Source organism: Palaemon carinicauda, chromosome 45 (assembly GCF_036898095.1).
Source record: "Palaemon carinicauda isolate YSFRI2023 chromosome 45, ASM3689809v2, whole genome shotgun sequence".
NCBI lineage: Eukaryota > Metazoa > Arthropoda > Malacostraca > Decapoda > Palaemonidae > Palaemon > Palaemon carinicauda.
The window spans coordinates 32301883-32326904 of NC_090769.1; the positions used below are offsets into that span (position 1 = coordinate 32301883).

The window sequence follows — 25022 nt, forward strand, 5'->3', positions numbered from 1 at the left end:
GGCGCCTCTTCGAGTCTTCACCTCCTCCATCCTCCGATGAGGACCCTCCTTGCCGGGAGCAGACTGTAGCAGCTGCGTCCTTAGACCTCTCCGGGGATCGTTCGCGTTCTCCTACGCCTGAACCTTCCACCTCCTCCGCAGATGGCCAGCAGTCTTCTGATCTCGTCAGCCGACGGACACCGGTCCCTTCGGGGCAAAGGGATGTCTCCCACGGTGTGGGGGCTTCCCTGGCTCGTCAGGGTTCCCTTGCGCGTCAGGGTTCCCCTGCGCGTCAGGGTTCCCCTGCGCGTCAGGGTTTCCCTGCGCGCCCTCCTGCGTGTTCACGCGTAGTAGCGCGTAAGCGTTCTCCATCCTTGAAGTCTCCTGACTCCTGATGGTCAACGCCCCCCTGCTCCCCAGCGCTCTCGAGTGGACATCGTACATCCTCCTGTTCCTGTTACGCGCCCAGAGCGCCAACGGTCACCTGAGCGCACAAGATCTCCTGCTCGTCAGCGCGCACCTGTGCCTCCTGTTCCTGACGTGCGCCCACGCGCCCTAGAACTCCGGTTCTGCATGCGGGCAAGGATTTAACTCCTCCTCGCCCTCGCGTTCCTGCTCGTCATCTTTCTCCTGCGCAGCAACGCGCACGGTCTCCTGCGCGTACATCCAGAGTTCCTGCACGCCCATGCGCCTTCTCTTCCTGAGCCCGTTCGCGAGCGTTCGCCTTTGCGCGTCGCCCCTCTTGCTCCTGCGCAGTATTCTACGCGTCGTCTTCCTGCGCGCCAGCGATCACCAGCGCGTCAGCGTTCTCCTGCTCATCAGCGATCTCCTGCGCGTCAGCGTTCTCCAGCGCGTCAGCGCTCCCCTGAGTTCCGTCGATCTCCTGACCGTCCGCGCGATCCATCGCCTGCAGGCAAGCGCTCTCCTACGCGTCAGCGCCAATCAGATCTTGACAGACATAGGTCTCCTGCGATCAACTCGCCCACACGCGGTCGTTCGCCTGCGCGTTCTACGCGCCATCGCTCGCCAACGCGCCATCGCTCGCCTGCGCGCCAGTGTTCGCCAACGCGCCATCGCTCGCCAACGCGCCATCGCTCGCCTGCGCGCCAGTGTTCGCCAACGCGCCATCGTTCGCCAACTCGCCATCGCTCGCCCACGCGTCACAGGTGTCCAGGACACCATCGTTCCCCTGCGCTGTACTTTTCTCCTGGCCCTCTGGGCCCTCAGCGGTCTCCTGAGTGCCCACGCGTTCCTTTGCCCATGCGCCAATGCGCCAACGCGCCAACTCGCCCGCGCGTCCATTCTCCCTCGCGCGATCGCTCCCGCGCTCGTTTATCTCCGCGCGATTACGCGCCCGCATTCAAGCAGCCCCTCGCGCGCGATTCTTTGGTAACGACACCGCGCGAGCGCCAGCGCGACTCCAGTTGTCGTCGGATTCCGCAGCTCGCAGCGCCAGCAGGGACTCGTGTTTTCAGGTCGCAGTCAGGATCGCCTCCGCGTAAGCCCAGGTCTCTCTCGCAGGACAAGGAAGGATCGTCGGAGAGGTCTAGGCAACTTTCTTCCCCTTCTTTTTTGCAGGCAGGTCCAGTTGTGTCCACTCCGAAGGGTCGACCAATCCCCTTCCCTCCAGCGGGAATTACGGACTCTGCGTCCGTATCTCGGCAATCCTTGTTTGGCCCTCTGATGCGGGCGTTAGTGAAGGCTATGAAGCCGGCACTCGCCGATCTAGGACTCGTGCCAACGACGGCCTCGCCCTCGCTGAAGAGAAGGAGAGGAGTGGACTTCGTGGTGACTTCTCCCAGGGAGAAGTTGGTTCCTTAGAGGTCTGCCAGGAAGGTTCCTTCCTCTTCGCAGTCGTTTTCTCCTTCTCCTGTAGACGAGGCCTTTCCGTCCTCAGGAGAGTCCAGCAAGGCAGCGGTCTCCCCCTTGGCACCAAGGGGGAAGTCTTCTCCTCGTGGAGGGGAATCGTCTCGCGTGGAGGGTACCTTCCAGACTTCTTTGCTGGAGTCTTGTATCCCACCCAGGAGGGAACCCAAGGACTCCAAGACAATTCCAAAGTCTTCTTCGCGAATTCGCCAGGAACCAGCCAGACCCCGGGAGAACGTCCACGTGTCTCCCCAGGAAGAGCTTCCGGGGACAGGAGACTTAACTACCAGTCCGCAGGGAGGAGAGCAGCACGAGTCTGAGCATGCCTTCTGGCAGGTCTTGGGCCTGATGAGGCAGCTCAACAGGTTCAAGGACCCAGTGATCGCCCCTCGTGAAGGCAAGGACACAGTCCTGGATCAGGTCTATGGAACTCAGAAGCCCCCAAAGGCCAGCGTGGCTCTGCCCTGGTCCTAAGGGGTGAAGAGTGCCAGAGACAGGGCCAACGCTCAGCTCGCAGACCTCGCCTCCTCCAGTCGTTCCTCTGCCGGGAACAGACTCCTCCCACCTCCTCGTCTCCAGCAGAGGAGGTATTTTGAGATCATGGGGGAGTCTAGCCTCGCTCTTCCCCTCCACCATTCGGTGGAAGAGTTTACTAGGGGAGTTCCTCTTGAGAAGATCTCCGCCCGGCAGGTGACGTTCTCGGCGTCGGAGATCCTGAGCCAGGAGAAGGTCGCGAAGTGTGCCATGCAGGCCACTTCGTGGCTGGATGTCTGGCTGGGTTCTCTGGGCATCCTGTTGTGCTCCGAGCATCTGTCTAAGGAGAGCAATAGGAAGGCCCTGGAGACCCTCCTCTCGGGCACTCGTTCCATCGAGTTCCTGGCACATCAGGTTACCAACCTGTGGGCCAACTCGGTGCTGAAGCGTCGTGATGCGGTGACCGAGAAGATCCACCTGAAGGTCCCCGCCGTGGACGTCTGCAGGCTCAGACACTCCTCCATCCTTGGGGGAAGCTTGTTTGAGCCCCAAGATATGGAATGTACAGCTGAGAGGTGGAGGAAGTCTAGCCAAGACTCCCTCCTCCAAAGGGCCCTTGCATCTCGGCCCTACAAGCCTCCAGCTCCGCAGCAACATCAGCAGCAGCCTCGCAGGACACCGAAGCAGGCGCCGGCAGCTAAGAAAGTGGTGTCTAAGCCCCAGCCTTTTCCTGCCAAGGACAAGAGGGGTGGTAAGTCCTCCAAGGGAGGCAAGACTCCTAGAGGAAGCGGCCGCGGCCGCAAACGCGAGGGGTGGCAGTCCCCCCGCGTGTCCACCTGTGGGGGGATGCCTTCAAAGTTGCGTGCACAGGTGGCAGCAACATGGGGCCGATTCTTGGGCGGTCTCCGTGATCGGCCAAGGTTATCGCGTCCCTTTCACGACATCTCAACCTCCCCTGACAGCGAATCCAGTGTCGTTGAGCTCCTATGCCATGGGATCGGCAAAGGGGCTAGCCCTTCGGGCAGAAGTCGAGACCATGCTCAAGAAGGATGCTCTCCAGGAGGTCGTCGATGGCTCCCCAGGCTTCTTCAGTCGACTCTTTCTTGTAAAAAAGGCGTCTGGAGGCTGGAGACCTGTCATCGACCTCTCAGCTCTGAACAAGTTTGTCAAGCAAACTCCGTTCAGCATGGAGACAGCGGACACGGTCAGACTTGCAGTGAGACCACAAGACTTCATGTGCACACTGGATCTGAAGGACGCGTACATCCAGATCCCAATCCATCCGTCTTCCAAGAAGTACTTGAGATTCAGCCTAGACAGCAAGACCTACCAGTTCAAGGTGCTGTGCTTTGGTCTCTCCACAGCACCTCAGGTGTTCACCAGAGTGTTTATGTACCCTGATTTCGTCTTGGGCGCACAGGAACGGCATCCGTCTCCTCCGATATCTGGACGACTGGCTGATCCTGGCAGACTCGGAGTCGACCCTTCTTCGACACCGAGACAGGCTCCTGGGACTTTGCCAAGATCTGGGGATCTTGGTAAATCTCGAGAAGTCCTCTCTTCAGCCGTCCCAATGACTGGTTTATCTAGGCATGTTGTTAGACACCAATCTCCACAAAGCCTTTCCATCAGGCGACAGGATAGCAAGGCTGAGGAGGATGGCGGAACCCTTCCTCAGATGGGAAGAGCTTCCAGCCCAATCGTGGTTGCGTCTCTTAGGTCACCTAGCCTCCCTGGCTCGTCTGGTTCCAAACGGCCGTCTCAGGATGAGATCTCTGCAATGGCGACTAAAGTCCTGGTGGAGTCAAGGATCCGATTCCCCGGACTTTCTGGTCCCGATAGGACCCGCGGAACAGGCGGACCTGCGGTGGTGGCTGGTCGACGAGAACCTGCGAAAGGGAGTGGATCTTCTCGTCCTCCCCCCGGAATTGACACTTTTCGGACGCGTCAAAAGAAGGGTGGGGGGGCTCACATTCTGAACCAGAGGACCTCAGGCCTTTGGTCAGAATCAGAAAAGTACCTGCACATCAACCTGCTAGAAATGAAGGCCGTATTCCTGGCTCTTCAACAGTTCCAACGGACCCTAGCGGGTCACTCCGTGGTGGTGATGAGCGACAATACCACGGTAGTTGCTTATATCAACAAGCAGGGAGGTACTTTTTCACATCAGCTATCCCATCTTGCAGTAGAGATTCTGAGGTGGACCGAAGTCCACTCGATAACACTATCAGCTCGCTTCATTCCTGGCAAGAGGAATGTGCTCGCCGACAGTCTGAGCAGGGCTTCGCAGATAGTGAGTACCGAGTGGTCTTTGGATCCTCAGATAGCCAACAAAGTCCTGACTTTGTGGGGTTCCCCGACAGTGGATCTGTTCGCGACAGCTTTGAATTTCAAGCTGCCCCTGTACTGCTCCCCAGTCCCGGACCCCAAAGCTCTCGGGCAAGATGCTTTCCAACAACGGTGGGACAACATCGACGTGTACGCCTTCCCACCGTTCTGTCTGATGAGAAGGGTGCTCAACAGGACCAGACTATCGGTCAACCTGTCGATGACTCTGATAGCTCCGCTATGGCATCACGCGGAATGGTTCCCGGACCTTCTGCAGCTCCTAACGGAGCTCCCGAGAGAGCTTCCCCCACGACACGAGCTACTCAGACAGCCACATTGCAACATCTTCCACAAGGCCGTAACCTTGCTTCGGCTTCACGCCTGGAGACTATCCAGCGTCTCCTCACGGAGAGAGACTTTTCGCAACAGGTTGCGGAGAGAATGTCTCGGTACCTGCGAAAGTCCTCTGCGGGAGTCTACCAGGCGAAGTGGAGAGTCTTCTGTGGTTGGTGTCGTGGGAGGGGCATCTCTCCGCTCGATGCCACTATTCCACCAATAGCGGAGTTTCTCGTTTATTTGCGGGAGGAAATGCGCCTTTCGGTCTCAGCGGTGAAAGGCTATTGCTCAGCCTTTGATCTTGGCTTTTAGGCTGAAAGGAGTGGACATTTCTTCCTCGCTGGAACTCTCTCTACTCATACGTAGCTATGAGCTTACCTGCCCTCAGTCGGAAGTGAGACCTCCTCCATGGAACGTGGTTCGGGTTCTCAGGGCTCTTAAGAGACCTCCCTTCGAACCATTACGCCAGGCCTCTGATTGCCACCTGACTTGGAAGACGGCTTTCCTGCTCGCGTTGGCCTCTGCCAAACGAGTTAGTGAACTTCATGGTCTCTCGTACGACATCGCCCATTCAAGGGGATGGGGGGAGGTAACGTTCAGGTTCGTCCCTGAGTTCGTTGCCAAGACTCAGAACCCTGGAGTGCCGGACCCATGGTTCGACTCTTTCAGGGTCATGAGTCTCCGTTCTGTAACAAGCGACCCAGACCATCTGCTATTATGCCCAGTGAGGAGTCTGAGGCATTACCTGAAGAGAACAGCTGCAGTTCGTCCTCGCGTGCAAGCACTGTTTGTTAGCACAGGCAGGACGAAGAGGAGGGTCACCAAGAATACCATCTCGGCTTGGATTCGAAGGGTCATCCACCACGCCTTGAATCCAGACCCTCCTCCGTCACGTCGCCCTAGGGCACACGACGTCAGATGCATTGCTATGCCCCTGGCCTTCAAGAGAAACTTCTCTTTGACGCAGGTGCTTCAAGCTGGGGTCTGGAAGCGTCAAACAACCTTCACAGCCCACTACCTGCCGGACGTGACCCACAGGAGCCTCGATACTTTTTCTATCGGCCCCGTGGTGGCTGCACAACAGCTGGTCTAACCTCAGGCTCCTTGATGGACAAGTAGCTGTAGGTTGAGGGCGTTGTTACCCGGTTTTAGTCTGCGTGAATGAAAGAGTATGTTTGGCCCTTACTTCTTTCTTCATCCTCCCCTCTCTTGGGGAAAGCAGCTTCCTGGTCTCCGTATAGCTGACCTCAACCTCTGCAGGTAAACCATGCTCCCTTGTGTTCCTAGTATTAAGTTTAATACTGTCGCGTCCCCCATACCCTGACGAGGTGGTATTGGGAACGTCCTAGCCTAGATTCCTATCTAAAGGACTCAAGGTCAACTTCCTAGGACGAGTCACGCTCTTTCCTCCACACACAACTAACGTTGGCCACTCGTTCTTTGCGGAGCAAGGAACTTGTTAGGTGCAGGGACTTCCTCTCTCGAGTGATACTCACTCGGAGTCGTAGTCCCTGGGTAAAGCCAAAGACAGTAAGGCTGGGGACTTTCCACCCTTCCTAAAGGGTAAGTCACCCAATGTAAATAGCGTGGTTTGTATTTCGGTTACGGAACAAACGACAAATTCGGAGATAATTTTTATTTTTCCTAACCATACAAACCTTAGCTATTTACACATATTTGCCTGCCAGCCCTGTCCCCCAAGTCAAGTCCTACCTCTAAGTGAAGTGAAGCAAATCACCGGTGTGTGGGGGGGAGGGGTAGCAAGCTACCCCTTCCCCTACCCCCGCTAACTAGCACGGGGTTAGTTAATCCTCGTTAAAATCTATTGGCTCGTCAATTTCATCTACGCCGAAAGTAAACCCAATGTAAATAGCTAAGGTTTGTATGGTTAAGAAAAATACAAATTATCTCCAAATTTGTCATTTTGTAAGATGTTTTGAGTTTTAGAGTGGCAGTTCTATAAGTATACAGTACCTGAGCTTTATAAAAAGAACCAAAGGTTTATTATAAATTGTACATGTGTGATATGAACTGTCTTATCAATTTGGTGTCTTGCCAATTAGGTATCAGGACTAAAATGGTGGGGCTAAACATAATTTGTTTCGCTGTAAAATTGTATCAAGGGAATTGGTCCACATACTAAAACCTGTAGTAACAGCAATAAAGAAAACTTAAGAATATTTGAAAGAGGACCAAAGTATCAAGAATGTTATGCCTCATGTTTAGCATCTCATTAGACAAGGAGAATCCATTTTAGCAATTATAGTAATACTGTAGCATAAATTATTTTTCATTTCCCAAATGCTATTATGAAATGCATAGTGGCAAATATTTCATAGCTTGTGGTTCTGGCGCTAGTGATAGCAATATAATTTATTTTTTTTTGTATCCAGATTTTTTAAAATTTGTTCATACCCATGTACAAACCGTTGCCCTTTAATTAGAAATACATATCCAGTGTGAGCTGAAACAACCATTGAATCTTTAACAAGGTAAGTGCGTTAGTTAGTGGGAGGTAGGTGGAGAGTGGAGCCACCTGCCTGCCTGACTGACTGGGTCCTCTGTAGGAATTCTTGTAAGAGGAAACTTTGGGGCTTTACTCAGGGAAAACGCAGGTACTAACTTCCCATAGTGAAGGTAATACTCCTCCACCTATTTGTCAAGTCTCGCCTGTTGTTGTTCCCATCAGCAACAATGACGATGATCTGGACTTGAGAAAGTATTGCCCTTCCTCAGGTATTAATAGTGCTCCAAGGGTAGGAAATCTGTTGTAGTAATAATAATAATGATAATTAATATTTTATTGTTAAGAAAGTTGTACATCTATTGCCAATACAACATAGCGCCTTGATTTGAAATAAACTTAAAATAGGATACAGTCTAATAGTGAAGTATATTTGGGAAGACATTTTAAAACGAGTTCCTAGGTAATAACTGTACGATATATATAGAATACAGCAAAAAAAAGTTTGTTGAAGGTTTTGGTTCCTGCCAGGAATTCTGAGGCTTTCCTCACTTTATCTCTCCCTATGTCCTGTTACATCTGTGGAGGCGTTAGGAGACATGGCACCTGTTGATATAATCTCAATTGACAGGGGCCTCTTCAGGGGGATAATTTTCATTCACCTCCAAGACCTTGACCAGTAAGAATGCTGGTAAGAATGGTGTGCTTTCCTCTATCTCTTCTAGTTCTACTCCTGCTTGTCTGCCTTGTCTTCAGCTGAACCTTTGTACACGGCTACTTCTGCCTATAAGAAGAGAAAGAAATTATAGAAGTCCATGATGAACGATCTACAGAAGTTATGTGAGGTTCTGAGTGATGTATCCTCGCTTATGTGTGAAAAAGGCATTGTGGTATCAAAAAATCAAACCAGACTGGGAAAGTGTCATGTTACGCTGTACAGGAGCTTATGCTCCTACTGTAGGTGCTTGGTCTCATACCAAGTAGAACATACGCACTGATAGATAGGAGGAGGGGGGCTGCCTTTCTTCTTTCCTTTCTCATAGATGGTCAAGGTATGCCATGGTGTGTCTTTTTAAGGATACTTTGGTTCCAAAGGGAAAGAAACTGGCTCATGCTGTGGTGAGAGAGACCAGCTACTGATCTCGTTGATTGTATGAGAATCGAGACATTCCTTTACGTTAGTGGGATTGGAAATACAAGTCTTGGTCTTCTCCAGATTGGTCTCTGTGTGAATGGTCCTATCATAATTGGTAACCCAAATATCATTCACTGTGTGATGAGGTCACCTTGTGATTGGTCCCTCTTAGAAATTTTTTTTGCATGGATGTCTCCACCACATATTGCTTCAGTGGTGTTTGAAGCATTATCAGTCGACTGCCACTGATGTCTCTTTCCTTCCAATCTGGTTCCAGTGGAGCAAGAGGTGCAAGACGATCTTTCCTGGTGGCTTAACAATGTAAACCTCATCAGGGCCTCTCCACTCAACTCTCCACCTGAGATGCTTCTGTTCTCAGATGCAATGAAAGAACTGTGGGATACGCATCTGAGGACCCAAGTCACTTCAGGGGTGTAGTCTCCAGAGGAAAGCATCTGCATATCAACTTTTTGGAAATGCAAGCGGTGTTCCAAACACTACAAACTTTCCAACAAAATTTGATAGGGCACTCAGTTGTGTTGATGAGGAACAACACCATTGTTGTAGCATACATCAAAGAACATCCAGGAACTATTTTGTTCAGTCTTTTCAAGCTAACAAATTAGGTGCACATCTTGGCAATGGACAATGCTGTAGAAATTTCAGTGAGAATCATTCCAGGCAAGAGGATTGTTCTAGCAGATACTTAGTTTCTAGGTGCAGGGTGTGGGTTCATAGTGGTCCCTACATCCTTTCTGGCAATCACCAGCGATTGACCTGTTTACCATAGGTCTGGACAGAAAACTCCTGGTGTTCTGCTTCATCATTTCAGATGCTTGGGGTAGCGCTTGAGGATGCTTTTCAACACTTTGAGACTATTTGGACATGTATGCCTTTCCTCCTTTTTCCCTGATTCATTGCTTAATCAACAGATTTTTGACAGCATCGTGTCTCAGGATAGCCCTGGTGGCCCCCAGGTGGCTACATGCTGAATGGTATCCAGATTCGCTGATTTTCCTGGTCAAGGTGCCAAGAGAACTATCCCGATGACAAATACTTCTCGGCTCCACCTTCAGGAGTGATATCACTACATGGAGTCCAGTAAACTTCAAGGGTGGGGATTATCTAGCAACACTTCCCAGTAATAGGGTTCTTGCAAGGCACTGCAGTGGGAATATTTGGATACATGTGATGGTCCTATGCAGCAGTTTACCTGGGGAAGTGTGCCTCTTCTGTAATTTGGTCATGGAAGGGATACTTTTCTGGTTGGAGCATCACTGAAATTAGTAGCTGATTTTCTTTGCTTCCTTTTCTGAGAGCTCCTCCTCTCAGTCTCTGCGTTGGAAAGTTATCGCTCAGCCTTGACCCAGGACTTCAGATTGAAGGACGTTGACTTTTCTGTTAGTGGGAACCGTCTATGCTCTTGAAGAGCATCTACAAATATTGGCTATCCTGGAACCTCAGGGCCCTGCAGTGGGTTTTAATATGTGTTCTTTAATCTCTTATGCATGCCCCATAAGAGATTTTGAGATGGGCATTGGAGTAAAATTTATAACTCAAGATTATCCTCCTTCTACCCTTGGTGTTGGCGAACTTCATGGCATCTTGTAAGTCTCAAGTCATTCTGAAGGGTGGAAGTAAGTCTCCTTTACTTGTGTTCCTGAGTTCGTGGCCAAGACTTAGAATCCAGCTCCACAATACCAGGTTCAAGTTCTTTGCCATCTCTTCTCTCCAAGACGCATCCATAGTGAATCAGGATGACTCATTTCTCTGTGCTGTAAGGGCTCAGTGACACTAACTTGAGAAGACTTGTCACTCAAGGCCTTAGCACAAGACTTTTTTAGCACTGACATGACCAAAAGAGATATATCCAAGAACATATTTCATTCGGGCTTCATAAGACCATCAATCATGCCTATCCATTAGCCAATGAGGGAATTGAAGGACTATCGCTGGCAAGGCCTCACGAAGTTACAGGTATCAGATCTAGCTTTCAGGAAGAACTTTTAATTTATGCTGGTCTTGAAGGCAGGAATATGGAAATGCCAGAAAACCTCTCACTGCTTACATGAGCACAAGTTCTTGGATAAATTTACCCTTGTATTTTTCATAACTATACAAACCTTAATCCTTTAAGTTTTCCTTCCCCCACAACCTCCCCACAAGTCCTAGGTGTAGGTCAAAGTGTTGAAGAGAGAGCGGGGATACCTCGCAACCCACCAATAACTACCGAAACCTCGTTGAATTTCAACAGCTGAGTTCCAGCTATGCTGAAAACATACTCCTATTAAAGGAATCAAGCTTGTATTGCTAGGAAAATACATATTACATTAAAAATTTGTGATTTTTGTATGGTATTTTGATTCCAATTTGGGGATTATTAGTATGTGAAGTAAGGTTTTGTTAATGCAGTAGTGAACTAATGTATGATTGATTTTATGCAATGCCTTACTCTTTAAGTTCCAGCGTTAATATGAAACTAGCCCTTAGGTCTGAATAAATTAAGGGGATCATAGAGAGGATGAAGCTATGAATGCCACAGCAACCTTTATCTAGCCCTTAACCATTAACAAGCCCAGCCTTTAACAGGCTTTTGTGTTTAGGTACTAATGAGCTTCATTAAATTATCTTAACACCTTTACCTTTGTTTTGGAAACTAAGAACGTAATCCATTGGGATTTTGGCTGAAAATTAAATTCTTGTCCAACTGGCCTAGTTTCTAACCTTTGCCTAACTTCAAGTTGTTACTATCGATTCTAGGGCCCCGGTTAGTATGGGATCTGATGGGGCACAAATCATTAGAGTTAAGATCCTCTCTTAGGGCCTTTTAATCTTGAAGTCTAACCAGAATGAAAATTAAGAACATTTTGAAAGCTATTGAAAATGAAAGACAACAGTGCATGGAATATTTTTACACTTAAAAGTATTCATATCTCCTTTGACTCACTTTAAGAGCATGCCAAATATGGCCCACCTCGCTCGCAGCAGCCACCTCTCATGAGTGCACCTGCCCTCAGTGCGTGATGTCATAGGAGTCACACTTCCGCCATATTGGCCTGTAGCTACTGTAAACAACGGAGTGGTTTTACACAATATTTGGATAGTTACTGTTGTTTTTATTGAATTTAAGGTGCCCATAATTACAGGTATTCCAGAATCATATCACTTGCATTGTGCCCTCTTCAGGTATTAAATCAAAATCCTACTTTCAGCTTTGAAATCTTAGAATAACAACACAAGCTTTCGCTCAGAATAATGAATCGAGTTCTCGAAGAAATGGAAATATACAGATCATAGAAAAAAACAGTAGAAGATACGATTTAGGAAGTGCATTACACCTTAAAGCGAAACAAAGTAATGAATGCATAAATTAGTCATTGTCATGATTGATATTACAGTATTGCTATTGATATTATTTTGATTATTAACTCACTATCATAAAAACGAAACTAAATACAATAATATTTTATAGCATTATTACATCCTACTGCAGCCTGCTGGTTGTGATATGTGTTAAATGTTTTAAAACATTTTATTCTTCAAATTGAGTCACACACTCGCATTTAAATGATATACAGTATATGTAATTCTAGATTAAATATTATATACACAAATTAAAAGTCAGTATCAATATATCTAATAAGGTTTATGAGGAAAACCTCTTAAAATGGCCTACAAGTACTGTAGTATCAGCAAACCCAATATTTTGGCCGGTCTACGACATAGAGGAATCCTGCTTGATTCACGAGGTGTAAGGAACCCATACTCTTTCAGCTTTCGAGATACTCTAGTTTCGAGTTCCTGGGATTAATTTCCAGCCAGTTGGAAAGGGGACTTTTGTCCCATCTAAGGGTGAGTTTCTTAGGAACAAATCATAAATTTTAAAAGTAATTTGTATTTTTCCTAACTATACAAACTTGAGTCCTTTACTTAAACTTTTCCGTCATCACCAACCTCCGAGAAAGTCCCAGACTTCCATCTAAGTGAGTTCTCAGTGAGCCTGGGATGTTTGTTTACACATTGTAATTTTAACTTCACTGTTACTGTATCTATTCTCCTAGGTAAGTGACTTAGGTTTGTATAGTTAGGAAATATACAATTTACTTTTAAATTTATGATCATTTTCTTTTAGATTGAATAAATTTGCTGGCAGATCATTACATTTCAATGATATTATTGGAAGAAGCCAAGGATATGCAGTGTTTCCTGTTGATTGCAAATGTGAGACAGATTTGTGTGGTACCTGCCGTTATCCAACATCCTTGTTCTTTTCTGGTGTCATATCTATAGTTGTTCGTTGTTTATTCCTCTAGAGTGGGGCCTTACAATAACAATGGGAACCTAGGGAAGTTGGTTTTCCCCATGTTGAAGGATGGAGTTTTCCTTCCACCAAGTGTGAAGGGGCACCATCATCTTTTCTTCAGTAACTTCTCGGCCCCAGAAAGATGCTAAGGACTTACCACCTGGTTGTGTTGTCTCATCAAGAGTCTGTGTGGTCTCTTCCCTGTGAGAGGGTTATCATCGGCCTGCACGACTTGGTAGAAGACGAACTTCAAGTTTTTCCTATTCCTGTACCTTATATTCATTAGTCTTTGCTGCAACACATAAGAGAACAAGTACTACACGCCATCAAAGAAGTTCAGGAAGACCGATTGATAGGAGTTGCGTATGTGTGACTTCTACCTTTTTTTGTCGTTAGAGAGAAATGTTTCATGCAGGAAAGGGATCCTTGGACATTCTTATCTCATTCGTGAGTTGAGAGGGTACATATCAGAAATGTACCCATCCTTGAGTACATGTATTGTTAGTCAGTACAAGTGCTCATACATCTGTCTGTGCTCAGTTTCTAATGGGACCAAGCACACTCATACTCACATTGCTGGTAGGAATGAAGACCTCTACCATTCTTTCCTTTCTCTAATTATTCCATGAATTTACGGTAGTTATTTTTGTACTTGATTTTCCATGTACTCATATGTCATGTTATGATTTGCTCTATTGTACATTGTCTAGCAGACAATTGTCAGCTAACCTGATGTTACCTTCTGTATGGCCATTTCAGACATAAAGCATAACTAAAATAGTTATGGACCTAAAAAATTATTCTAGTTTTAGTATGTTTGTATCTATGTAAAAGACTAGTGTATTGGATGCCATATACTCCCAGTAATGAGTGTGTGAAATTAATTTTTGTTTGGTTTTGAATTCAGGTTTGTTCCAACACGAATACTTACCTCGAACTACTTTCTTAGGAGTTACCTGTAATCTCCTCTCTACCGACCAGAGTTTTGTGTAGGATACCCTCAATCCCGTTTTCTATGGAGGCCTACCCCGGCATTTAGAGAATGTGCCCCGAGGGTAGGCTTTGCGCTAGGTCGAGGTCCGCTTGGGTCGATAACGCCAGTAAGTTCTCTGGTCGCGACGTGTCACCACGTCGCTCTCGTTCTCTATCGACCCTTTGTGTGCGTCGCGTGTGTCCCACGTGTTTTCCGCGTGGTAACTTGTACCTATCCCTTGTGTTCCTGTGTGTTCACCTTCCACCCTTGTACTTCCCCAGTGTATTCCTTGATTCCCTGCGTTCCTGTGTCTTGCGTTTGTGCGTTATGGAGCAAATCCGCCGTTGTCCTGGGCCTAGAGCCGGTAAATCGTGTGGAGCGTTCCTCTCCAAACCTGAAGTGGACCCTCACTCCCTTTGCTCTTCCTGTAGGGGCAAAGTTTGTTCGTCGTCAGATACGTGCCCCGAGTGTGTGGGTTGGAGTGATATCCAGTGGGTGCGTTACGGAACAAAGAAGAGAAAATCGTCGAAACGTTAACCCAGGAAGGCTAGTGTTACTTCGCCGCTACCGTCGCCCAGTGAACGGTCCGACGGGGCTTCGGTCTCCCCTTCCCCTACCCAGAGTAGGGGCTGAGGTAAGTCCATCGTGGGGAAAGAACCGAGCGTTCTTCCCCAAGAATCTAGTGAATGTGCAGTGGGGGTTGCGGGTCCTTCTCGGGCTAGTGAGGAGCCCGGTAGTGCGTCTGGAGACTCGGCCCTTGTGCTGGGGGGGCACGTTTCCTCCGATGACCCCTTGTGGGGTAGTAACGTTGTTTCTGTGTCTTCGCCCCCTTCGTGGGCCTGTGTTTCAGGGTCTTCGGCAGGCGGCGACAACCAGGGTAAGTTAGGTTCTGCAGGGAGTGATGCCTTCGGGTGGAAACTTCCTAAGACACCAGGTAGGTCCCCGATGCGAATGGAAGAGGGCCTGGATTCCTGGTTCCCTAGTGTTGGCCGCCAAACCTCGTTCCCAACCCCGCTCACGGAAGTTCCCGAAGAATTCCTGCAACCTTCTACCTCGGGTACTCAACGAATCGCGAAGTCCCCCGCGGTCCCCGCTCCCGCCCGCCTTACGGTAAGTGCAGTGACGTCGAGCTCTTCAGAGGAGTATTGCTCGTCGGGTGAAGAAGCCAGGAGGAAGCATCGCCGTCGGAGGGAGCAGTCCAGGAGCAGGCGTTCCTGTTCAAGATCGCGTTCCAGATACAGCAGGAAACGCTCCCGTTCTCCAAGACGAAAACACAGAAGGAGTAGGTCACCGGATGGCGATTGGGTCTTCGTACCCCGTAAAGCAGAGATACGATGTTCCCTGGACCGGCGGTCCAAGGATTTCTCGCCAAGGAGACCTCCCTCCAAGCACAGTTTTGATCCTCGCAGGCAGATTCGCGAGAAGGACTCTACATGCAGGCATAAGACCGCAAAGCCTCCGGTTCACCTCGCCCAGCGGGGGGAACCGCGCTTCCTTACGGGCAGCCTGGCCGAACCAGCCCAGCTGGTGCGGCCCTCGGATCGGAAGGAACGGTTCCCGCTGTCGGGTCAGCACACGGGATCCGCATCCTCGTCCCTCAGAGACCTTGAACGGACACTAGTCCTCGCTGGGTCGGCGATGCCTGTGCTAACCCCCGCCCCTGGTGCGGAAGCCTCCGCCGAAGAAGTCCAGTACCTCGGCAGGGCAGTGCCCCTTGTATCAAGAACAAGACGCCCGGTGGGTGTGCCCGGTGACCCGGCTCCCCGGGCTCAAGCCGAGGCTTCGGCTGACGGTAGGGAGGGTTCCCCGACGGAGGACTCGGCCTATAGAAGGGTGATTGGCCTTATCAGGGGGCATCATAAAATAGAAGAACCAGCAGCTACCGACGAGGACTACTGGAGGTCCAGCCTTATATGGTTAATGCAGGCCCCTACCCAGCTTAAGACCTCTCTGGCTCTCCCTCTAGCCCGGGATCTCGTCCTAGGGCAAGAATACGTAGACAAAGTGGTGGCTAGTAATGCCGAAGCCCCCAAAACTCAGAGTTCTTCTAAATTACTCCAGGGGCTCAAGACTCAGGGCAAGGTCTATGTACCGGAAGGACGTCGACCAGGACCCTGCAAAGTAGAACCTTCTCTTGACATCCTGGGTCAGGGCGTTTCGCAGGACAGAGCCTCTTCAGCCCCAGTTTGTTTTTCTCCATCGGAGGCCGCCATGATGAAAGAAATGTTGAGGGACCTGGTGCACGTCTCCTCGTGGCTGGACTGGTGGGCTTCCACCTTAGTAGGGGTGCAAGCCACATTTGATCCTACAGACCCAGAACAGCAAAACCTCCTGAGAGAACTTATCACCTCCGGGGGCAAGACGCTAAAGTTCCTGACATACCAATCTCTCGCCCTGACAGCGAACTGGGTACTCCGCAAGAGAGACACCATCCTGGCAAAGGTGTCCCGAAAGGTCCCAGACAGGGAGGCGCGGGCCATGAGGAGCCTTCCCTTGTGGGGTGACTCCTTGTTCCCCTTAAAAGACTTAGAAACCATTATGGAGAAGGTGTCTAAGAGAAAAGATTTAAGCACCCCCAGGCATACGCCTACAAGGAGACCGCCCTACAAGAGGTCAGTCTCAGATAGTGCCGCGACGGCTCAGGCCTCCCCTAGCATGACCAGGAGAGAAGCTCCTTCTTCCTCCTGGTCCTCAGCACCTCAGCCCTCCCGTACGGGGGCCCCAGCAGCTTCAGCCTCCTTTAGGACAGGTTATTCTGCCTCCAGGAGGGGCCGTTCAGGCCGCTCCTCCAGAAGGAGATAGAGTGGGAGGCCTCCTATCCCTGCCCAAGCCTCAGGTTGGGGGATGCCTCAGACTATTTTGGCAAGCATGGAAGGCTCACGGAGCGGAGCCCGCCCTGGACAGTGTCCGTACTGAAGGAGGGCTACAGGTTACCGTTCTTAGCAGATCCACCCCCTCTAATCCCGGCCAGCCGGGCGGAGTGGCTGGTCCCCAAGGACCCGTTGAAGAAGACCGCCCTTCAAGAGGAAGTGTCCTCCATGTTGGAGAAGGGTGCCATGGAGGAAATTCTATACCCAGGCCCGGGTTTCTACAGTCGTCTGTTCCTGGTAGAAAAGGGGGGTGGAGGCCGGTTATAGATCTGTCGGCTCTCAACAAGTTTATAAGAAAGACAGAGTTCAAAATGGACACTCCGAAGTCTGTCCTACTGTCCTTGAGGGAGAAAGATTACATGATGACCATAGACCTCAAGGACGCCTACTTCCAAATTCCGGTCCACCTCTCGATTCGAAAGTTTCTCCGGGTGAAATGGGGTTCCCAGATCCTGCAATTCAAGACCCTTTGCTTCGGATTGTCAACAGCGCCCCAGGTGTTCACAAGAATCTTCACGACTGTCTCAGTGTGGGCTCACGAACGAGGCATTCGCCTCATCCGATACCTGGACGACTGGTTGCTTCTTTCCTCCTCGAAGGACCTCTTGAAGGAGCAAGGGATGAAACTCCTCCAGTTTTGCAAGGATCTGGGCATCGTGATCAACCCGGAAAAATCAAACCTATCCCCCTCCACCAGAATGACCTACTTGGGGATGACTCTAGATACCATTCTGGGAAAAGCTTTCCCTTCAGAAGACAGAATAAACAATCTTATGGAGATCATTCGCCCGTTCCTATCGGGGCACCCCAGGAGAGCGAAGGACTGGCAAAGACTGATAGGGCATCTGGTGTTGTTGGAGTTACTGGTTCCTCAGGGGAGAATCAGACTCAGAGCCGTCCAATGGAACCTGAAGAACCTCTGGTGCCAACTGGCCTCGCAACAAGTACTAATCCCAGTTCTACCAAACACGAGGCCCTCCCCGGAATGGTGGCATTGCCGGTCGAACTCACTCAAGGGGATGCCCTTCGCGAACGACCCCCCCGAGTTACTTCTGTTCACAGACGCCTCCAACCAGGGATGGGGAGCACATCTCCTCGACGAGACAGCGAGAGGAACCTGGATGGACGGGGAAAAGGATCTCCACATCAATGTCCTAGAGTTGAAGGCAGTCCAGAAGGCTTGCCTACACTTCGCAGATCTACTAAGGGGAAACACTGTGGCGTTGATGTGCGACAACGCCACAGTAGTAGTATACATAAAGAAGCAAGGAGGTTTGAAGCGAAGACCCAGAACCACGCTGTCTGGGATCCTAAATTCGAAGGTTTCTCCATACCAGCCATCCCTAGGACGGGTAATGCTGAGGACTTAAAATTATGCCCGGTCCATGCCATTAGAAAATACCTTGAAAGAACGGCTCATCTCCGGCCAGGCATCAAGAGCCTCTTCGTCTCCACGGGTGTTACTAAGAAACAAGTATCCAAGAACGCCATTTCCGTCTGGTTGAGACAAGTTATTGCCAGGGCCTACAAGGAAGAAGATCTGGCCGTGCCAGGCGTCCCCAGACCTCATGACATCAGAGGTCTGAGCACGTCCTTATCCTTTGAGGAAAACATGGCAGTGGGTCAGATCCTTCGGGCAGGTACTTGGTCTAACCGGTCGACTTTTACAGCCCATTACCTCAAGGACTACTCGAGGAAGTCCTTAGACGGGTTCTCCATTGGGACAGTCATCTCCGCCCTCCAAGTGGTTTAACGGTAAAAGCCCCAGGCTCAATCGCGGATAGCAAACCGGGAGACACAGGTTCGTTTCCTTTCATCCTCCCCAGTTGTTCCCTATCCTCATTGGAGATGACCATCTTGTACCATTGGATAACACGCTCTTCACAACTACGTTACTGGATGCAACATCAGAAGAAGTTTTTCAAAGGGTGAGTACTTAGACACTAACGTGAGCTCTTTGTGTAGTTACCCTCTCGTCCGTTTTCTAGATTGTACCGTTATACCTAGGCCTCTTGGCCTCCGCTTACTGGGTCTGTAGGTCAGAATAGCACTCCCGCCTCCTAAAGTGTAAGTCTCCTAAGAAAGTAGTTCGAGGTAAGTATTCGTGTTGGAACAAATAAAAAATTTTAAGTAATTTTTATTTTTCCTAACATACTTACCGAGAACTACTTTTGGGTAATGGCCCTCCCTTCCTTCCCCGAGTGCCTCTCTGCCCTTGCAAGTATTGTGCTACAGCAATAGAACTTACTGGCGTTATCGACCCAAGCGGACCTCGACCTAGTGCAAAGCCTACCCTCGGGGCACATTCTCTAAATGCCGGGGTAGGCCTCCATAGAAAACGGGATTGAGGGTATCCTACACAAAACTTTGGTCGGTAGAGAGGAGATTACAGGTAACTCCTAAGAAAGTAGTTCTCGGTAAGTATGTTAGGAAAAATAAAAATTACTTAAAATTTTTGATTTTGTTGATTAACTCTTGTAAAAAAGCTTTTACTATAAGTCAATTATTTATGTGCTATAATTATTATCCTTTCTCAGGAATAAGTGGAGAAGTGTAGGAAAAGATGTAGTAGTTCTACATCTCTTCCCACGTGGACGGTACTGCCCAAATGTATCACCATTTGTGGTGAAGCTTGAGACATACTTGAGAATGGCTGGTATATCATATGAGGTGAGTATTAATGTTGAAATATTCTCTATCTGGGAAAAATTAACTTCCATCAATTTTGTATTTTTATGGAAAGTAAACTAATGTTGATTACTGTATTCCAATGCTGTTCCTCTAATGAAAGGTACAGAATTAATCCATAAATTTAAAATTTCAAAAATAAAGCTCTCCCTATTAGTACAGCACTTTGTCTTGTATAGTGCTTCCTAATCATGGAAGCTGTTACCTCTAAAGGTGGCTGTCTGGGTGAATGCATGAAGAGCCACATTCAAGGTGGTCATTTTCCCTTGGTCTGTGGTAATGAAGATACGTATCCCAAGTGGCACTCATGTTTTATTTCCTTTATTCAATGTAAGATGATTTGGTTGGCAGTTTTTCTTATGGCAAGATAGTAAGTTAAGTCTTCCAAGTTTGTCAAAGCACTTGTTTGCTCGATCTACAAGGTCAGAAAGATATAGGACTCCCACATGAGGTACACCATCTGCTGAGACAAAAGTGTACTCAATGAAAAATTGTTCTAATGAGCATAGAGATGCATCTGAATATGAGATGCAAGTTTACTTAAACTATATAGAGTCTAGGAACAATGACACGGAGGTGAAATATAGAGAAATTTTAGGACTGCCTCGGCAAGCTCAGAAAGATCTTGTGATTCTTTAGGAGAGGCTTGTGCTGCTGTTTTAAGAGTAGTTAGGAGCATAAAAAGGCTCACACTTGTGTTTGAGGTGTCCTTGCCTTTCCAGTTTAACAAATTTATAGAAAAATGAAGAAAGATAAGAGGAGAATAGTTTTGACATTGGAATATCAAGACTCCTCTGCCCTTCAGGCTCCAAAATATCAAGAGTTGGTTAGTTTATTTTTCATATGTTGAAGAAGTAGAGGAAAGATGATTTATTTTATGCTTCCCCCTGGGTCATCCAAAGCAGATAATGTGCCTAACAGCATCCATGGTGCAATTACCTTTTGTTTGTACATGAATACAAGTATTCATCCTTTGATAGGACTATGCCTTCAACAAAACTGTCTATGGCGTTTAAAACATATAATATATGTATATATATATATATATATATATATATATATATATATATATGTGTGTGTGTGTGTGTGTGTGTGTATAGATATATATCTACCAGGGCACTTCCCACGATATTGTTGGGTAGCAGACATCAAAAGAAACAAAAGGGTCTTGTTTTCTCTTTCATCCTTTTTTCCTGACGATGGACTCAGCTGAGTTTGATAGGTACTTCTAGGGTGTCACAACCCATTCTCCACCCGTCTCCTATCACAAATGAAGCTTTTTATACTGACTTCACTACAGCCGCTACCTCAACGGTCATCATAAGGTGACCTGAGGTGACAGTATATGACCTATCGGAACTGTCACAATCGCTCGCCATTCATTTCTGTGTTTTGACAATAAAGATACAAGAGATTGAAAGAGGAAAACTGACTGGTTTGCTGCAATAAGGATCATATGGACACACATCATAGATCTTTGCAAACGAAACTATAGCCCAGGAGAGAATATTACAGTGGATGAGCAGCTATGAGCAAATAAGCCATCAAAATATGGTCTGAAGTTATTGATGGCATGTAATATAAATTCTAAGTACATATTAAATGCCATACCTTATCTTGGTTCCAATACAAACACACCCGCTGGACGCTGGAATACTTCAAGGTGAATATATAACTACAGAACTTGTAAATCCCATTTATGTAATGGTAAACAGAAACAACAGATAATTAGTTTACATCTTATTTATTGACTATTGGTTTGAGAAAAAGCAACTGAAACGAGTTGGAACACTACGCAAGAAGCCATTTGTTCCACCAGAAATGCTAGAAGTAAAGGACAGACTTGTGAATTCATCAGCTTTCATATTTGTTGAAAAGGAGACTGCTATTTCATACAAAGTAAAAAGTAATAAGATTGTACTAGGTTTATCAACCCTTCACCATGATGCATTGATCAGTGAGAACACAAAACTCAAAATTATAATGTTTTATGATTGAAGAAAAGTAGCTATTGATACATTTGATCAAATATCTGCTACGTATTCTTGTAGTTGACATGCCAGGCAATGGCATCTTTGCATCTTTTATGGTCTAATAAATGCAGTTTCTATTAATGCTTTTACTACAGTATATAGCAAGTTGAGGTTAAAACACAGAGTAAAGAACCATGAAAGATCAGTTTTCATGCAAGAAGTAACCATGGGCCCATTAAAGACTGATGAGAGAAAGGATGCCTCGGTAGGCTATTTTTAACATCAAATATGTTAGAAATATGAATACTCCAGTCATTCGTGCTACCACTGAAGTGGAGCATAAGACAAATATAATGTGTGCCCTATGCCTCCGTTAAACTGTTAGGAAAATTAAATGGTCTTGCCTTGTTTGCCTCCATTATCCTATATGGTAGTGACCACAGCTTTCCCTTAAGTCTTGAATGCCAGTGAACAATATTTTATCCCTTAATGCTGCTCAGTGAGTTAGTTTATGGATTTTTTTAAGAACGATATTTGTTCCAACACAAATACTTACCTCGAACTACTTTCTTAGGAGTTACCTGTAATCTCCTCTCTACCGACCAGAGTTTTGTGTAGTATACCCTACACCCGTTTTCTATGGAGGGCTAACCCGGGAGTGAGAGAACGTGCCCTGAGGGTAGCCTTGAGCTAGGTCGAGGTCCGCTTGGGTCCCGTTAGTCAGTAAGTTCTCTGGTCGCGACGTGATACCATACTCTCACGTCGCTCTCGTCTCTCTCGACCCTTTGTGTCCGCCTCGTGTGTCCTGCGTGGTTACCGCGTGGTATCTTTGTGCTTATCCCTTGTGTTCTTGCGTGTTCACTACCCTTCCTTGTGCTTCCCAAGAGTATCCCTTTGATTCCCTTCGTTCCTGTGCCTTGTGGTTGTGTGCTATGGAGCAGATCCGCCGTTGTCCTGGGCCTAGAGCCGGAAAGTCGTGTGGAGCATTCCTTTCCAAGCCTGAAGTAGACCCTCACTCCCTTTGCTCTTCCTGTAGGGGCAGGATGTGCTCGCCATCGGATACGTGCATTGAGTGTGTTAGTTGGAGTGAGATACAGTGGGTGCGTTACGGCACTAAGAAGAAGTCGTCGAAACGTTCGCCCAGGAAATCTAGCATCTCTTCGCCGTTACCGTCACCCAGTGGACGGTCCAACGGGGCTTCTGTCTCAACTTCCCCTACCCAGAGTAGGGGATGAGGTAAGGAGTCTAATGTGTGTGAAGTGGGGGTTGCTGGGACTTCTCAGGCTAGTGGGGGGCCTGGTAGTGCTGTGTCTGGGGATTCTGGAGACTCTGTGCTTGGGGGGCACGTTTCCTCCGACGACCCCTTGTGGTGTAGTAATGTTGTGCCTGTTTCTTTGCCCGCTCCGTGGGCCTGTGTTTCAGGTTCTTCAGCGGCTGGTGACGCCCAGGGTAGGTTGGACTCCATGGTAAGTGAGCCCTTCGGGTGGAAGCTCCCTAAAACGCCAGGTAGGTCCCCAATGCGGATGGAAGAGGGCCTGGATACCTGGTTCCCTAGTGTAGGGCGCCAAACCTCTTTTCCAGCTCCTCTGACGGCGGTTCCAGAAACCTTCCTACAACCCTCGACCTCTGGTACGCAGCAAGTCGCGAAGCCCTCCATAGCCCCCGCTTCTGCCCGTCGTGCGGGTGGTACAGTTTCGTCGGGCTCTTCGGATGGTGGGGCTTCGTTCTCTTCAGAAGAGGAAACTAGGAGGAGACATCGGCGACGGAGGGAGCGGTCCAGGAGCAGGCGTTCCCGCTCAAGATCCCGTTCGAGGTTCAGTAGGAGACGGTCCCGCTCTCCACGGAGGAAGTACAGGAGGAGTAGGTCCCCCGATGGTGATTGGGTCTTCGTTCCCCGTAAGTCTGAATTGCAGCGTTCCCCCGACCGGCAGTCCAGGGATTTCTCGCCGCGAAGGCCATCCTCCAGACGCAGATATGACCCTCGCAGGGAGAAATGCGAGAAGGCCGCTTCAGGCAGGCGTAAGGCCGCGAAGCTTCCGGTTCACCCCGCCCAGCGGGGGAACCGTGCTTTCTTACGGGCAGCCTGGCCGAATCAGCACAGCTGGTTCGGCCCTCGGACTTAAAGGAACAGTTCCCTCCGTCGGGTCAGCCCACGGGATCCGCGTCCTTGTCCCCCAGAGAGAATACACGAACGGTAGTCCTCGCCGGCACGGCGATGCCAGTTCTGATCCCCGAACCTGGTGCGGAGGCTCCCGCCGGGGAAGACCGGTACCACCGCAGGGGAGTGCCTGTTGTTCCAGAACCGAAGCGCCCGGTGGGAGTGCTCGGGATCAGGCGGAAGGTACTGCGGACGGGAGAGAAGGTTCCCCGACTGAGGACTCGGCCTATCGGAAGGTTATAGGCCTGATTCGAAGGCATCATAGGATTGAAGAACCGGTTCCCACCGATGAGGACTACTGGAGGTCCAGCCTGACCCGCTTGATGTAGGCACCCGTCCAACAGAAAACCTCCCTGGCCCTGCCTGTGGCCCGAGATCTCGTCCTGGGACGGGCTCATGTCGATAGAGTTGTGGCAGGCAATGCCGAAGCTCCCAAAACGCAGAGCTCCTCGAAGTTGCTCCAAAGGCTCAAGGCACAGAGTAGGTTTTATGTGCCAGAGGGACAACAACCGGGAGCCTGCCCTCGACGTTCTGGGACAGGGTGCCACGGAGGACAGAGCCTCTTCAGCCCCGATTTGCTTTTCGCAGTCGGAGGCTGCGATGATGGAGGAGATGTCGAAAGACTTGATGCACGTCTCCTCTTGGTTGGACTGGTGGGCTTCCACACTGGTAGGTGTTCAAGCCACATATGACTTGATGGACCCGGAGCAGCAAAACCTCCTGAGGGAACTTATCATCTCCGGGGGAAAGACCCTGAAGTTCCTCACGTATCAGTCCCTTGCCCTGTCAGCGAATTGGGTTCTTCGCAAAAGGGACACTATTCTGGCGAAGCTTTCCCGGAAGGTCCCAGACAGGAAGGCGAGGGCCATGAGGAGCCTTCCTGTGTGGGGTGACTCCTTGTTCCCCTTGAAAGAGCTAGAAGAGATCATGGAAAAGGTGGCTAAACGAAAAGAAGTGAATGCTCCCAGGCCTCAACCGGTAAGGAGGCCCCCCTACAAGAGATCAGTATCAGTCGGCACCTCTACTTCTCAGGCCCCGCCTAACCTGACGAGGAGAGAAGTCCCTTCTTCCTCGTGGGCTTCAGCGCCTCAGCCCCCCGTAGAGGAGCTCCAGCAGTGTCGGCCTCGTTTAGAACAGGGTATTCTGCCTCCAGGAGAGGCCGTTCAGGCCGCTCCTCCAGGAGGAGGTAGAGTGGGAGGCCCCCTACTCCTGCCCAAACCTCAGGTTGGGGGATGCCTCAGACTACATTGGCAAGCATGGAAGGCTCACGGAGCAGAGCCCTGGACAGTATCCGTACTGAAGGAGGGGTACAGGCTACCGTTCTTAACGGAACCCCCGCCTTTAATTCCGGCCAGCCTGTCGGAGTGGCTGGCACCCAAGGACCCGTTGAAGAGGGCGGCTCTTCAAGAAGAGGTGTCCATGATGTTGGAGAAGGGCACCATGGAGGAGGTCCTGCACCCAGGGCCAGGTTTCTA

The 25022-nt window shown here is 49.2% G+C and overlaps 1 protein-coding gene across 1 annotated transcript in view; it reads left to right on the forward strand.

Moving 5' to 3' along the window:
• Positions 1-25022, forward strand: part of LOC137634804 (failed axon connections homolog) — a 92006-nt gene that overhangs the window by 22216 nt on the left and 44768 nt on the right. Inside the window, exon 3 of the mRNA XM_068367352.1 lies at positions 19266-19398. Coding sequence (XP_068223453.1) covers positions 19266-19398 — 133 coding nt within the window. The remainder of the gene's footprint in view (positions 1-19265; positions 19399-25022) is intronic.